The sequence below is a fragment of the Dysidea avara genome, chromosome 7 (assembly GCF_963678975.1).
Source record: "Dysidea avara chromosome 7, odDysAvar1.4, whole genome shotgun sequence".
Classification (NCBI taxonomy): domain Eukaryota; kingdom Metazoa; phylum Porifera; class Demospongiae; order Dictyoceratida; family Dysideidae; genus Dysidea; species Dysidea avara.
In genome coordinates this window covers 16,946,241-16,962,687 of record NC_089278.1, presented here as the reverse complement: position 1 = coordinate 16,962,687, position 16,447 = coordinate 16,946,241, and the positions used below count along the sequence as shown (strand labels likewise).

Below are 16,447 nucleotides of genomic sequence, written 5' to 3'. Positions count from 1 at the left end.
TCGAAAAGCACCTCTGCAATCAAAATAACCACTGTGAAAAATATGGACAATTTCCATTACAAAGGGAAACCATCATATGCTACTGCCAAATCGACACCTTTTGCTGTCAGCAAATATGAATGGAACACAAAGGAGGATACTGGTAAGTCCATGAAGAATGCATTGTATGTACTGCGGTATGCCAAAAGGCACCTCTCGGGCCAAAGTAACGTCGAACAGTGAAAAATTCAAGCCTGTAGCCTTAGCCGTTATCAAGTTATGCTTGTCTGAAGGCATCAGTCAGTCAGTCAGGCAGTCAGTCAGTCAGTAGAAAATTCCATTAAATAATTTTAAAAAATTCCGTAGCAACTTGTTGAAAGCGTTTCGGGTCCATCTGAAAATGTGTTTGCTTAGTTTTACCTAACCAATACTGCCTCACCATCATCAGGGAAACTTGAGGCTGGCTTTTGGGTTATGTTATTTCATGGGCCACGCCAACTCCTTTGTGGTGCCTACTATACAATACTATCGTACTGTATGATGTATCATAGCAAAACACTACATACCACTGCATGCAAGTACATTGAACTAACATCCATTATAGCTATTAAACCATCAGCAGCACTTCATACTTTTCATCTCCCACTGTATCAAAAACAATCCAAAATACTATAATAGAGCAGTCAAGTAACTACTCTATTAGAGTGATCAAAGAGCTATGGCTTAGTCACAATTTTTGCCCTACAGTTAGTGTTAATTTCATGGTTTAAAGTGTTGAATTTACTGGATTGTTAACTAAAAGTAGCTATAGCCTAAATTCCAACCTCAGAGTTTCTAAATTTCAGGAGGCATGCCTGCACCCTTTTTATACAGCTTGGCTGTTTTTGTATGGATATTAATTTTCAGAAACCTCCTTTAAAAAATCCTATATCTGCCACTGTTATTAGTTACTTATACCTTGCACTTCACTGCCTCCGGGACATTTTTGAATAGCTGTTTCATCAACACTGATTGCTGGCCATGTTATGTTCCAGATATCATCTTGTTCAAATTGACACCCAATGAAGTCTACATAGGTAGTATAAAATATTGTGTGACTATCAGATACGTATGAATTTGACTCCCTGTATTTATGAGATTTAGCCTTCCCACAGGTCCCTAATGGAGGATAGTACTTGTAGACACATACAGATACATGTTTGTATGATTGTACTTAATTTTTGCATCCAAGTATAATAGTGTACATGGTTTTCCATTAGTACTATGTATGCATTATACAGTATATACCATGCAAATCATATGAATTGAAACTCACTGAATTTGTATATAGAAGACAAGTGGTATGGGTTAATAATTTCACTGGTACATACTGTACTCAGGATTTATTTTATTTATTAAGGCTTTACAGCACAAGTGCTGAAGGTCTGTAGGACACCTGGTCCTACAGCCTGTTTAAAGTTGTTACATAAAGTTTGAAAAGGTGGAAAATTCCATGACTGGACCTAGGCAGCCTCAAACCAGCAGCCATCCCCGATTAATGCTAGAATAAATAAACTTTTAGCATAAGCTATAAGTTACACAACTTTCCTTTCCCTGAAACATGGTGCATAATTTGGTTTTATTATTTTAATTCTTATGTGTTTCTCATCTTCTATTTAGGTGTTATCACTGTTTAACTAAATGATTGTACCTACACTATAAAAATTAGTGATAGTGATGTATTTTAACCCTTAAACGCACATGAAACTTTTAAGGAATTAGTTCTGAATGCACACAGAACATCTATGGAATGCATGTTTACACAAAACAAACTTATATGGTGAGGTAAGACAGCTTTACCTAAATCTATTAACCTAAACCATATATCAATAAAAAGCTTATTCATTGGTCTACTTGGGGAAGGCTAAATAACCACTGTAACAACAATGGCTTACTTGTTATAAAGCAAAGAAGATCGATGTCTTACTTTATTGCAATGCCACATTCTTCGCTTCAATCGTAGTTTCGATTGTGGTTTAGTCACGTGAGTTATATATGGCCTGATTCGCCATTGAATGGCCATTCGAATAGTACTTGTTTGAAGCAAATCGGACAAACTGTCAAGGAGTTATGCATCATTTTCTAAAGGTATGTAATATACTTTTTGTGGTTAGTTGTTGAAAATTATTTTCACGGCGATTTTTGGTTTTATGCTTTGGTCGTAGGGTAAACCCCTAGGTATCTTTTTAATCCTTATTACATCACGAGTAGAATGGCACAAGTTACAAAGCCATATGGTAAACGCTTCAAAAGTTACAGCGCTTTGTTCACAACCATGCGTAAAAGCCTATATATAGGCTTATGCGTTTTCAAGACCATGCGTAATCTGCCTATATATAGGCTTATGCGCGTTTAAGGGTTAAGCTGATTTGCTGTGAATATATAGAGTGGATAATCAATTGCTATTAGGCACTATGTTCTATCATACTAAATGATTCATATGAAGTTGATATCTAAAAATTTGGGCTCAAAGTTGCATTGATGCATCCATCATACATACTTGTATCTACTGTTTTCATACAAACTTCGCTTCTTTGCTTTCCTTCACTGTCAACGCTGTACACATCTGAACAAACATCCTGATACATAAGAAATTATGAAATGAAGTAATTTAGTTATATTTTACAAACTTGTATACAGGATGGTTCATCACAATCCAGACCAACATCAGGAAATCCATCACTGTCTGAGTCTAGTCCACAGACACTTCCATCACCAACAAAAGTGGGACTATTACACTATATAATAAATATGACTAATTAACCTTATTTTTCAAGTGATTTAGTTGTAACTTACCACACAACTACTAGAATCACACAAACATGGAGCATCACTAGGTCCAGCACACACTGTTATCACTTTATCATCATTAGTGACATTGATATCACAAGAGCAACTTACTGTTAACAAAATAAAAGAGTGTAAAAATTTAATAGATGCTACAAGTAAACTACAAATGTGATATGGCTGAGTTACTGTATACAATAGGAGTAGCCAGACAAATACAAATGTGATCAAAGTTTTACAAAACTGATCCAAATTGCACATCAGGCAAATTCAAACTACACCACCAGTGGGTACACTACCATACTATTGGTTTTAAGTCTCAGCATTACTATCCAAAGCTGGCTTTTTAAAACCCACTTTTATGGGTGGTGTGGCAAGCTCGAATGGTGATTTCTGGCCTTGGTAATGACCTGGCTTGACAAGAACCAGTGGTACACTGGTATATGGTCGGCCAAGCATTTTCTGTGTTGATCCTGTTGCATATCAGCCACTAAGGAGCAAGTACAACCCTGTAACCTCATGCCTGTACTTTGATCATGGTCCCCCTTCATTTTGAAGTCTATCTCCACCCTCCTCCCCTTTTTGAGCACTCATGATACTACTTTGCTCATCCAACTCATCAGATTTTCTATCTTCTTTGGTGGAAAACTGCACAAGGAGCTACAAATGCTGGGAATGCTCTGAAAGGTAATAAATTCAGGGGTGTATTTAGGGGGGAGGGGGGTTCCAGAAACCACTTCTGAAATTTAACTTGTGTCCAGCAGCAGAGACATCAGACTATATCTTACATAGTTTAGCAGCACAAATATACAGAATAAATGGGATCAGAGCAGGGTAGCAATGGGAAACTTACATTTATCCCTCAAATATGGATAGAGAGTATGTATTGAAAAACTTTTACAAAACTCTAATAGAGCAGTCAAAACTTTTTAAATAGAACAGAATACAATTTAAAATGGGTATTAAAGAATAATGTAAGACAATACGTTAACTTGAATTTAGTAGCTACCTACATCTTGAGGTTTTCATATCAATTGGAAAATTTCAATAAGCATTTTGATCACTGTAATATCTGTATAGCCATAAACCATAATTGACATTAATGACTTAAAGGAACTAAACATATACTGAAATAGTCCATGAAATCATAAATTTGATGTTCAAAATCTAGACCCCCTGCACTTAAGCTGATTACCAAATCTTGAAACCCCCTAGATATGCTGCTGAAATTGATGCATCTCTGGTATAAATTTCATATGCAAACACTGTGATTACAATAGGTAATGCATATTGAAAAGTAAGCCTTTGAAAGTTTGGGTGAAGAAAGTTGTGAAATCAAAGGTGGTGACCATGAAATGACTGCAATGATGTTAATGATAATAAATTTGAATAATGCACAAGAGCCATTAATAAAATTTATTATCATTAGCATCATTGCAGCCATTTCATGGCTGCCATCTTATTTTTTTTCACCCAGGCTTTTTGAAGGCCGCACCCTTTTTATAATACAGCTTGGCTGTGTTTTTTGCATGGATTTTACTTCTTTTTGTATTTTAAACATATACCCCAAAGCCAATTATAAACTGGCTTTGAGGTTTGTTTTTACGCAAATCATTGTTCTTATTATTTACAGGTACAATGACAATGATATAAGACAAATTGCCAATACAGAAAATTACCTACCGATCCAATACCAAAACCAAAGGATCTATGTTAATACTGATAATTGCTCTGTATAAGGCATTTAAGGATGTAATTGGTGGGATAGTACACACACACACACAACACACACACAATTTGTACCTAGCTTAATGTTTATAATGATGTTTACCAAAATTTTCTTTTATTTATTTTGCTCCTAGTATTGGATAATTTGATGGAAGAGTTACTAACAACACTTACATGATGGATGTTGTAGAATACGTACAAACTCTGTATTTTCTTTTATTTATTTTGCTCCTAGTATTGGATAATTTGATGAAAGAGTTACTAACAACACTTACATGATGGATGTTGTAGAATACATACAAACTCTGTAGCCATGGTTACATGGGGTAAACATTTACCCTGTACACAATCCTATAAGTTCAAAATAGGCCAAAAGTAGCAAAATGTATAGTTTGACTACTTTCACACAAGAAATACAAAATTATAATATTTTTGCTTACATTCTGGCTGAACTATCATTATTTGAAATCCTTCACTTGTTACATTAGAGCTATTTGATAAGGAGCTATTTCCCTTCAGCACATTCTGAATGTCTTCAATAAGGTTATTGCTAACTGAATTTTGAAGGTTAAATGACAATACAAAGCTCACAAATGTTGCTCCTGAATTAGAAGTGTAAGTTGAAGTTCTGTTCATAGCATTAGTAACATCCAAACTAAGATCATTCTCAAGTCTCATCAGTACCTACACAAGTTAAATATTTCCATATAGTTGACAAAATGTTATACTCACATTATCAGTAATGATATCTATTGACGTCATCATGTCAGTATTGTTCACAGTTATAGTAAAGTAAACTATCACAACTGGTTTGGATCCTATGGACATGGTGCAGTTTCTTAGATCAACTGGTGACCAACTTCCATCACTCCTACACTGTCGACCAATATTAACACCAGAACGAAAACTGGGATGAAGTTGTGAACATGACTGAGTAACTAGTGAATCCTGTTTACTGTTAGGCCAGAACAGAGCTCCAGAGAAGTCATTATCACATGCTATCAAGATATTATACATATAAAAAGTGACACTGTGTACCTGTTATGCTGATTCAAGTGCAACTGCAAAATACTTAAGCTATGATGGGTAGACTATCGAATTTTAACTTAGTGCCTTAAGTGGCTTGTCATGCAGGTGTGACAAACGATCTATCACTTTCAATACAAAACTAGATTGCGAGCTTGCTTCCAATACTTGGTTTTCACATTATAACTTCATGGCTGTTACTTTCAAGCCACAAAGGTTTGGGTTACGATGGTTAACGTATCTGTATATTGAGTTTTTAATTCACCTATGCAGTTTGTCCGGTAGGCATAGCAAAAAATCTGGTTTTCTATGTGGATAATCATAAATAACTCCACAATTGTTAAAGCCAAACTTGGTACTAGATTTGCCTTTGAACCCTTCCTACATGTGCCAAATTTTAAAGCAGTTGAATAATGTGTCAGCTAATTTCCCATTTACATGAAATAACAGTTTTGTAAGTGTATCGAAAGGAAAAGACCCAATTTTTGATGATTTTTATCTCAGGAATGCGGTTATATGAAATACTAAAGGCAAGTAGCATTTTCTAGGTAGCATGGAGCCATACGTACTGTACATGTGAAAAATTGTGTTTTTGTGTCTCCTGTTAATAACACACTGGTGTAGTACACCAGCTTCTTGGACTGCACAACACAAAATATGTATTCACCTGGTATGACTGTTACAGTGATGTTTTGTTCAGCTGTTAGTTCACCTACTGTAGCACTACATGTGTACACTCCACTTTGAGTAGGTAGAGTATTTTTAATTATTAGGTTGTGGTTGAGAACCTGTGGAGAAAATGTTGTATCTTCTGCTACAATGTTTGTTCCATTGTGTAACCAAGTCAAGCCAACTTCCATTATGGATGGTGAACATGATATAGTAACTGACGCTCCCTCCAGTATTGTAACTGATGTGAATGATCTTGTGACAGTTAGGTCTGTAATAATATCGCAGACATATAATTTTTAAAAGACATAGATGGCATAATTAGTATATTTACATAATAGTTATACCACGGCTACGACCCGAGGGGTTAGGGTGTATATATCAGCAAAATCCCGATGCAGTTGTGGTATAAGTGATATGTATCACTAAGGGCACACTCACCTGATAGGTGAAAGAACTACAGAGCACTCACCACATTTCTTTTATACACTAGCATCTGATGATCAATTGTGGTTTCAATACTGTGGGTAAATAGCTCTTAGAATGTTATTCCTACGTAATTATGTTTCAACACACGCCAGGAACTTTTGATTGTGGGATTGCTTTTTGGGGTGTAAAGGATCTATGGTTTTTTATACTACATTGAACCTTCACTATTGTGACAGTAAGTTAATACATTACGTTAAGTACTTAGGACTAGAAGCTACTCACCTAGTTGTCATATTCTTCTTATTTCGTGGTCTGCTTAATGGTTGACATGCCCCCCACACAGTGGGTAGAAATACGCATTGCCCAAGTAATCGTTTCATAGTTACAGATCATTCATCTTTTAGTTACTATCAAATAATCTACCGTATAGCGGGAAATTTTCGAAAGGTTAAATATTTGAAAATAACAATGTGTTTTCAAAAATATTTTTTCGAAAATAGTACATCCCGGCTTTGAAATGACAATCAAAGAAAGTATGGTTAGGTATATATATGAATGATTTTTGCAAGTGCAGGCATGCATAGTTTCTACTAATATCAGTTAGCTATAGGCCTAATGTATTAGTCTATAGCTAGGCACTGGGGCACACACAAGTAACTAGCCATGTAGCTATAGCTATAGATACCATGTGTACGCATATGAGTGAGCACGAATGACACCACGAGTCTTGAAGCCTATAAGAGCTCGAGAGACCAGAAATTACTAGGAAAGACTATAATTATCAGCAAACATCTATATGGGCTGAAAAACGCCATGTACTTAGCTATGGCTCAATCCGCAGCTCGATCTGCAGGCCTCTGAGGCGAAGTCCGCCAAGCAACATGGTTCAACCTACGAATTAAGGAAGACTCTAGGGTAGCTAGACGAGATTCTATCAAAGTTAGATCGGACGTTTATCTAACTATACTGAACAATCAAAGCAGCTATGTATGTGATGAACGCAACCATGCACTATTAGTTTCCTCCGTGAATTAATTATCTACTGTGCGGCGTGGTAAATAGGCATTGTTTCGAAAATATTTTTTCGAATTTCCAATCAAGCACTCTTTTTCGAAAATTTAACGTTTCGAAAATTTCCCGCTATACGGTAAACTTAGCAACTACACTGAGCCTTGCCTAATGTATAAACTAAAATCCACAATAAAATGTTCCATGTAGCTCAATAAAGCAAGTCAAAGCATTTCGTATCTTTGAACTAGTTGGGAATCAAAGTCATGAGCAAACCACATTCCCAAGATATTACCCAGGTAATATCTAGATATTTCCTGGTGAATAGATGAGTTAAACCCCAAGCGGCCCCTTTGAATGCCCATGCTAAAGTGTTATATAAAGTAATAATCAATACAAAACAATAATATTATCAAGAGTTCATAATACAATATTATGAACTCTTGATATTATTAATCACTCGAATTTTAATTGGCTATAGAAACCCTTATGTAAAGTACTAATCGAAAACAGCCAAGTTATGAAATAGGGTACAGCTTTACAAATTAATAGACATTATACATCATTGCAAGCTACCATCTTTGATACAGCATCACATCCTTTCTATTTTTGAAAAGCTGCACACCTTTTTCACAGCTTGCTTGTTTTGAATTATGTATCATTTCTTTTTGTATATGCAAGCACCAAAGCCTTCGGGGATGGCTTTTGTCTATCCTTTTATTTTCTCTGTAGGTATACAGAAGAACTACATAGATTTTAAGTGACATTTTTACTTTTAAATATAATATTTTTTCATATTATTTTGTAGGCTATAGTTGTAACACACCCATGAGGTCTGTATCTGATTTTTAAACACAACACCCAAGGGCCGCAGGCCCAAGGATGGAGCTGATCAAATACAAACCGAATGGGTGCATTTCACTGTGTTATAACTGATTTGTGGTATAGAGCATGTGCAGATGAAAGGTGCCCATTTGTAACACAGAGGGAACAAAAAGGCAAGGATAATATTGGCTACCGCTGAGTGCTGTGTACAAGAACGGTTTTACTCACTATTTAGCTACTGTCTTGATGGTAAGTTAATTCATTACTAGCTAGTTTATTCATTGGTAGCACGTTTCCCAATGCACAAGAGCGAGGTGCCATATCGATGGCTAATCACTCCAACCATTGTACTACTTCTCATCATCTAGACAGGTGTAGCTGAAGTGTCTGATATTCATTGTTGAGTGGTGCAATGCTATAATAGTCTAGGTTAGCTTAATTTATTGGCAAATGAGCGTGTGGTATACATATACAGTACCAACTTAGCCCAGCAGTTGTACTGCTTCCCATTCATTCAAACAACTGCAGTGCTGTGTATTCATTTATTCTAGAGTGATTCATCTTGATGCATAACAAAATTCATTGCCTTGTATTGTGACTTCCTGTGTTGGTCTGGTGTTTGGTTTCATTTAATGTCTTTGAACTAATTAGTGGCCAGACTGTGTGGCTGCTTAGCCATGTTACAATTATTTGTAACTAGAAACTAGTTTACAACTGATTTGTAACACTGGCGATATCTTTTGATCTGCCCATACACCACACTACAATTTCATGTTGTTGAATTAGGGGTGGATCCAGGATCTAGCAAGGGGAGGAGCACAAACAGGCTAAGTTGTAGGTGGTTGGGGAGAGCAGATTTTCTTGTATTTTTGGTAGCAAATAATCACCTCTTAGTATTGTCTTACTTCTTATTTTTGTAATTAAGCCTCCGTGAAGTCTTAAGGCCAGGCAAACTCAATTACGTGTTTCTCATCCACAAAAATTTAGATTTCCTTGTGGGTGGGAGGCCATTTTTACTATAAAGGTTAGCTAAAGCCTTTAAGAACTAGTTCTTATGTTTTACCACTGTTTCTGAGGTACATGTGACATTTGCTGTGCTGTAAAATGATAGCCAGCCTTCTTAGCATCAAGATACGTGTGCATGTGATTGATAGCAGCAATAATGAAATTAGAGGTGGTGGGGTAAAAAGGGATGCGGGTAGGGATAAGAAACAATTAATGAAGTTTGCCTGGCCTAAAGGCTAGAACGTCTTCTTCCTTTGCTCACAGGGCTCCAATAAAAATCAGTATTTGGTTACTGAGTAGACCCCTGTTTAAAAATTACAACACGATAATATATTATTTTTAGAGGCGCTTAGTATGCACAAAAGTGCTGGTTGACAGTTTGACAGCTGCTTTGATTTTCGTTTTAGATGAGTTTGCAGTAAATGGTAGTAATATGTACATATTTCTGCAAGCTATAAATAAATATTTATTGTGGACTAACAAGGTTTAGTATTTTAGTCAAAGAAGTATGGCTCCTCCACAAAGGGGGAAGGGAAGGGGAGGGGCATTTGGGGCTAAATGGCCCCAAATTCCCTATCCTGGATCCGCCATTGACATATAACAAAACCTGATAACTTGTTTGGACTACACTCGAGGGATAAATAACAAGTCAAACTCTCAAATATAGAAAAACGGGGTGGGAGGATTTGCCCCAAATGCCCATCCTGGATCCGCCACTGTGAATTCTGTACATTTTTTACTTGTCAATGACTGTTCTATTAGAGAATCTTGTTTCACAAATGGTTTGCACTACAATGGTTATCCTATCTGTAAACTGATTTAAATCTTGTTCCTATAAGTGGTTTTCCTGCAGGCATGATAAAATATCACACTTATAATTTTTGAAAATTGCTCACACCTTAGCACTCCGTATCTCTACATAAATTGGAAAATAAAATGCACTAAGTTATTCTCTATATCCTCTCTAAATTTGAAGAGAATCCAATACAGTTTGCATGAATTACAGTGATTTTTGTAAGTGTTGCAAGAAAAGAAAAATACGAAGGAAATAAGATGAACACATATCTTGAAGATAGCTTGACTGATTTAACCCAAATTTTGCATGAAAGATGCCCATCCTGAGGAATTTCACAATAAAATAGGTTACTTCTGTTTACCCATTACACCGAGTGCATGAAAAACATGTTTTCTTGGTTCATGTATATATATATCTAATCCAAAACAGCCAAGCTGTAAAAAAAAGAGTGCGGCCCTCAGAAAGGCTATGGTGAAAAAAGATGTGAAATCCAAGGTGGCGGCCAAGAAATGGCTGTGATGGTAGGTTAATGGTAAAATTTTAATAACGACAATTCAGGTGAATTTGGCGCTGCTTGGTCTTGGCACAAAATTTACCTGAATTGTCGTTATTAAAATTTTTACCATTAACCTACCATAACAGCCATTTCTTGGCCGCCACTTTGGATTTCACATCTTTTTTCACCATAGCCTTTCTCAGGGCCACACTCTTTTTTTACAGCTTGGCTCTTTTGGATTAGATTTCACTTCTTTTTGTATTTGTATACCCTGTAGAGAGATCAGCTAGAAGAAGTCACCTTTTAGAGAGTTCAGCTATAAAGAAACCATCATGTAGAGAGTTCAGCTGCAAACAAATTACCTGTAGAGAGATCAGCTAGAAACAAGTCACCCTGTAGAGAGTTCAGCTAGAAGAAGTCACATTGTAGAGAGTTCAGCTACAAAGAAACTACCATGTAGAGAGTTCAGCTGCAAACAAATCACCCGGTTTTTTTAACCTATCTTTTTTCTTTACCACAGGAAGAAGAGAAAGATGAAGAAGTTTTTAAATACTTTAACTAATTCTAATTTTATCAGTAAATGTACAAATTATATATATAATCCATACATTTATTACATGTTAATTATTCCCTACAGATAACTTGTTTGCAACTCTCTACAGGGTGATTTGTTTGTAGCTGAACTCCCTACAAGGTAACTTCTTCTAGCTGATCTTTCTACAGGGTGTTTTGTTTGTAGCTGAGTTCTCTACAGGGTGATTTGTTTGCAGCTGAACTCTCTACATGGTAGTTTCTTTGTAGCTGAACTCTCTACAATGTGACTTCTTCTAGCTGAACTCTCTACAGGGTGACTTGTTTCTAGCTGATCTCTCTACAGGTAATTTGTTTGCAGCTGAACTCTCTACATGATGGTTTCTTTATAGCTGAACTCTCTAAAAGGTGACTTCTTCTAGCTGATCTCTCTACAGGGTGATTTGTTTGTAGCTGAACTATCTACAGGTGATTTATTTGCAGCTGAACTCTCTACATGGTCGTTTCTTTATAGCTGAACTCTCTACAAGGTAACTTCTTCTAGCTGATCTCTCTACAGGGTGATTTGTTTGTAGCTGAACTCTCTACAGGTGATTTGTTTGTAGCTGAACTCTTGAACTTTCTACAGGCCAGTGGCGTAGCCAAGGGGGGGAAAGGGGAGGCATTTGCCCCCCCCGTCACTAAGTGATGTTTTTTAAAACTTACGTCACAAGCTTTCCAGTAACTGACACGCATCCCAAATTACTGTTTGTGCACTACTACGTGAGTGCACACAACATTCAAGTCGTTTGTGAATGGTGATAATAATACAATGATTTCTTGCGCATTACAAGCAATTAATAAAACGATGCGCTAAAAATAAGGTATTCTCAAATCCCCAGGGGTTCCCCATTTAGACACTAGGCCTTCACCGAACGAAAATATTAGACACAATTCTATATTTAGCCTACACTACTCATGTGATAGTGCATTTTTTCGAATCTAAAGACAGATGACCTGCTCAAAGTGACTTCGCAAGAGTCGCAACTCAAGTCGCAACTCAGAAATGACAAGTGATATGCAATGATGCTACAAACCTACGAGGTGATACTAGTCTGGCATGCCACTACTAGTTTAATTTTTTTCACTTTGTTAGCCAGTCAGATGATCCGTCACAAGCTTACAAATTCTGCTAACAGGAAAGGTATAGAGTTGGGATTTCATGCCAATACATGGCGTTTGAATTTCGCCAGCTGAAGTGAGTGAGCTCGTCATAGCTACTATGCCAGTGTGCTAGGACTACAGTACAGACTGTGGCTGACGTAAGTAACTGTGACACATTGTATTTGTACTAAAATATTCACAATATAGTTCTACTGGATTGTGGGCAAATTTGTTGGAGTACAGTTGTGGCATGTGCGATGATGCTTGACGAAAATATTTCCATTGATAAGTGATAATTGGTAGCAATCAGTAATGAAATAGTTATGTAGCTAGAATATAAGCTGTAATAATACAACACCGTATGTTGACTAGCCCATCATTGGGTCATTAGCCTTTTATGCAATTACGAACAATGCCGAGTGTTTTGTGGGGGATGCCCCCCCACCACCGTCTGGCTAGCTACGCCCCTGCTACTGGCTGATTTGTTTGCAGCTGAACTCTCTCTACAGGTGATTTGTTTGTAGCTGAACTCTCTACAGGTGATTTGTTTGTAGCTGAACTCTCTACAAGGTGATACTTCTAGCTGATCTCTCTACAGGATAACTTGTTTCTAACCGAACTCTCTACAAGGTGATCTGTTCATAGCTGAACTTTCTACTGGGTGATTTGTTTGCAGCTGAACTCTCTACATGGTGGTTTATTTGTAGCTGAACTCTCTACAAGGTAACTTCTTCTAGCTGATCTTTTTACAGGGCATATTTGTTTGTAGCTGAGTTCTCTACAGGGTGATTTGTTTGCAGCTGAACTCTCTACATGGTGGTTTCTTTATAGTTGAACTCTCTACAAGGTGACCTCTTCTAGCTGATCTCTCTACAGGGTGATTTGTTTGTAGCTGAACTCTCTACAGGTGATTTGTTTGTAGCTGAACTCTCTACAGTTGATTTGTTTGTAGCTGAACTCTCTACAAGGTGATATTTCTAGCTGATCTCTCTACAGGATAACTTGTTTCTAACCGAACTCTCTACAAGGTGATCTGTTCATAGCTGAACTTTCTAATGGGTGATTTGTTTGCAGCTGAACTCTCTACATGGTGGTTTATTTGTAGCTGAACTCTCTACAAGGTAACTTCTTCTAGCTGATCTTTTTACAGGGCATATTTGTTTGTAGCTGAGTTCTCTACAGGGTGATTTGTTTGCAGCTGAACTCTCTACATGGTAGTTTCTTTATAGCTGAACTCTCTACAATGTGACGTCATCTAGCTGAACTCTCTACAGAGTGACTTGTTTCTAGCTGAACTCTCTACAGTGTGATTTGTTTGTAGCTGAACTCTCTACATGCTGGTTTCTTTATAGCTGAACTCTCTACAAGGTAACTTCTTCTAGCTGATCTCTCTACAGGGTGATTTGTTTGTAGCTGAACTCTCCACAGGTGATTTGTTTGCAGCTGAACTCTCTACATGGTGGTTTCTTTATAGCTGAACTCTCTACAAGGTGACTTCTTCTAGCTGATCTCTCTACAGGGTGATTTGTTTGTAGCTGAACTCTCTACAGGTGATTTGTTTGTAATTGAACTCTCTACAAGGTGATACTTCTAGCTGATCTCTCTACAGGATAACTTGTTTCTAACTGCATTCTCTACAGGGTGATCTATTCATAGCTGAACTTTCTACTGGGTGATTTGTTTGCAGCTGAACTCTCTACATGGTGGTCTCTTTGTAGCTGAACTCTCTACAGGGTAACTTCTTCTAGCTGATCTTTCTACATGGTGATTTGTTTGTAGCTGAATTCTCTACAGGATGATTTATTTGCAGCTGAACTCTCTACAAGGTAACTTCTTCTAGCTGAACTATCTACAGAGTGATAGATTTTTTTGCAGCTGAACTCTCTACATGATGGTTTTTTTGTAGCTGAACTCTCTACAAGGTGATTTCTTCTAGCTGATCTCTCTACAGGGTGATTTGTTTGCAGCTGAACTCTCTACATGGTGGTTTCTTTGTAACTGAACTCTCTACAGGGTGATTTGTTTGTAGCTGAACTCTCTACAGGGTGATCTGTTCGTAGCTGAACTCTCTACAGGGTGATTTGTTCGCAGCTGAACTCTCTACATGATGGTTTCTTTGTAGCTGAACTCTCTACAAGGTGACTTCTTCTAGCTGATCTCTCTACAGGGTGACTTGGTTCTAGATGAACTCTCTACAGGGTGACTTGCATGTAGCTGAATTGTCTATCAGATTAACGGTTTGTAGCTGAATTCCGTACAAACTATCTTGCAATGTAATATAATTCTATAATGGAATAAGTTATAAACGTAGCTGAATGCTCTATTAGGGTGACTGTTCTGTTAGAGTATCTCGATCTCGCATTTGCTACACGTAGTTGCGAATCATAACTCAGTGGTTTGTAATCCGATTCTTCTGTACTACTGCCAGGACTTTTTATGATGATTATTCCAGCTACACACTGATTTTCAGCTCATTGCTCTAAGCGGCTTGCCTGGTAGACGTGAAAACTAATAGTTTTTTATTCATAAAAATCGATCGCGTAATTTTGACACAGGTTGGGTTTTGTGTCATATCTCCATGGTCTTTATCCCAATTCCTTTCAAACCACAAAAAGGCACTCCTACGATGGTTATTCCATCTACATATCAATTTTCAACTCATTTCTCCAAGGGGTTTACCCTGTAGGCATGGCAGACCTTCGACCTTATTTTAAGCACATAATCGGTCATAACTCCGTGAATGTTCATCGGATTCCTACCAAAGTTGGTACTGAGATCTGCCGTAATGAGCCCTTCAAGTGTGTCAAATTTCAGCCCTATCCAAGTACGCATTCGTGTTTTATGGCGGATTTTGCGAAGTGTGCGAAATGAAGAAGAAAAAAACGAAGAAATTAAAACGAAATTTTTGTTCGCTCGTATCTCGGAAATGGCTGGATCGATTTTCTTCAAATTTGGTGTGTAGACTCCCATAACTGGCCGGCACGTCTAGAAAATTTGGTTCCAATCGGATAAGGGATCACAGAGCTACATAGGTGTGAAAATTGCGTTTTCTTTCTTCCTGTTAATATACTCTCGGTGTGGCGCGCCAGCTTCTTGGGCCGCACGACACACGCTTGTCTGTTGCGCACCTGAACGCATTGGCTTTCCTTGGCTGTGTGACGCACTGTTGTGTGTCTCTAGGATTGTCAAACATTTTATTGGAACCTTTACATTGTACATGGCTACATTCTACCAAACCACATAGGAATGGTAATTGTATATGACAAAAGGACTTATACCTTGTCACAATACAATATACATAGTTACATGCGTTTGTATGTGTGTGTGTGTGTGTGTGTGTGTGTGTGTGTGTGTGTGTGTGTGTGTGTGTGTGTGTGTGTGTGTGTGTGTGTGTGTGTGTGTGTGTGTGTGTGTGTGTGTGTGTGTGAGTGTGTAGTGTGTGAGTGTGTGTGTATTGTTTTATTATTATGTTTGCTGTCAAATTTTATTGCTTTATGTTTCACCGGTTATTTTGGAAATCTTTAATAGTAAGTGTAGCATGCAAAGTAAATATCAGATACAGATGCTTACCAATAAGTGTTTGTACTTCAAATGAGTGTGATCCATTGGTTTCAAATATCAGTACAAAGCATGTATATGTGCCCTCGTCATCCTTAAACAGAGGGGTAAAGTGAAAACTTCTACTGTATGTGTTATCACTAAATGTCATTTGGCTGACAGTCACTCTGCTAGTATTCACTATTAAATCTCCTCCAGGTCCCATCCAACTGATGTTTACTAAACTGGGCTCCACTCCATCAACTGTTTCAACTATACACTGGACAAGTAGGGGATCACCAACCATAGCTCCTTGTACTGTACCACTTGGTGATGTGGTGATGGTGGGAGGAGGAACTACATATATGTGGTAGGACAATTATCATATCAATTGTAATGTAGTACCATGCCAGGATCGAAACTAGATCTGTAGGTACATCCCTGGATGA

General features: G+C 37.4%; 1 protein-coding gene across 1 annotated transcript in view; it reads right to left on the bottom strand.

The window, feature by feature from the left end:
* Nucleotides 1-16,447, bottom strand: part of LOC136259841 (uncharacterized) — a 106,069-nt gene that overhangs the window by 33,578 nt on the left and 56,044 nt on the right. Inside the window, exons 13-20 of the mRNA XM_066053390.1 lie at nt 16,032-16,355; nt 6,227-6,499; nt 5,266-5,531; nt 4,974-5,217; nt 2,815-2,918; nt 2,649-2,756; nt 2,519-2,597; nt 937-1,047 (exon numbers count right to left, since the gene is read on the bottom strand). Coding sequence (XP_065909462.1) covers nt 937-1,047; nt 2,519-2,597; nt 2,649-2,756; nt 2,815-2,918; nt 4,974-5,217; nt 5,266-5,531; nt 6,227-6,499; nt 16,032-16,355 — 1,509 coding nt within the window. The remainder of the gene's footprint in view (nt 1-936; nt 1,048-2,518; nt 2,598-2,648; nt 2,757-2,814; nt 2,919-4,973; nt 5,218-5,265; nt 5,532-6,226; nt 6,500-16,031; nt 16,356-16,447) is intronic.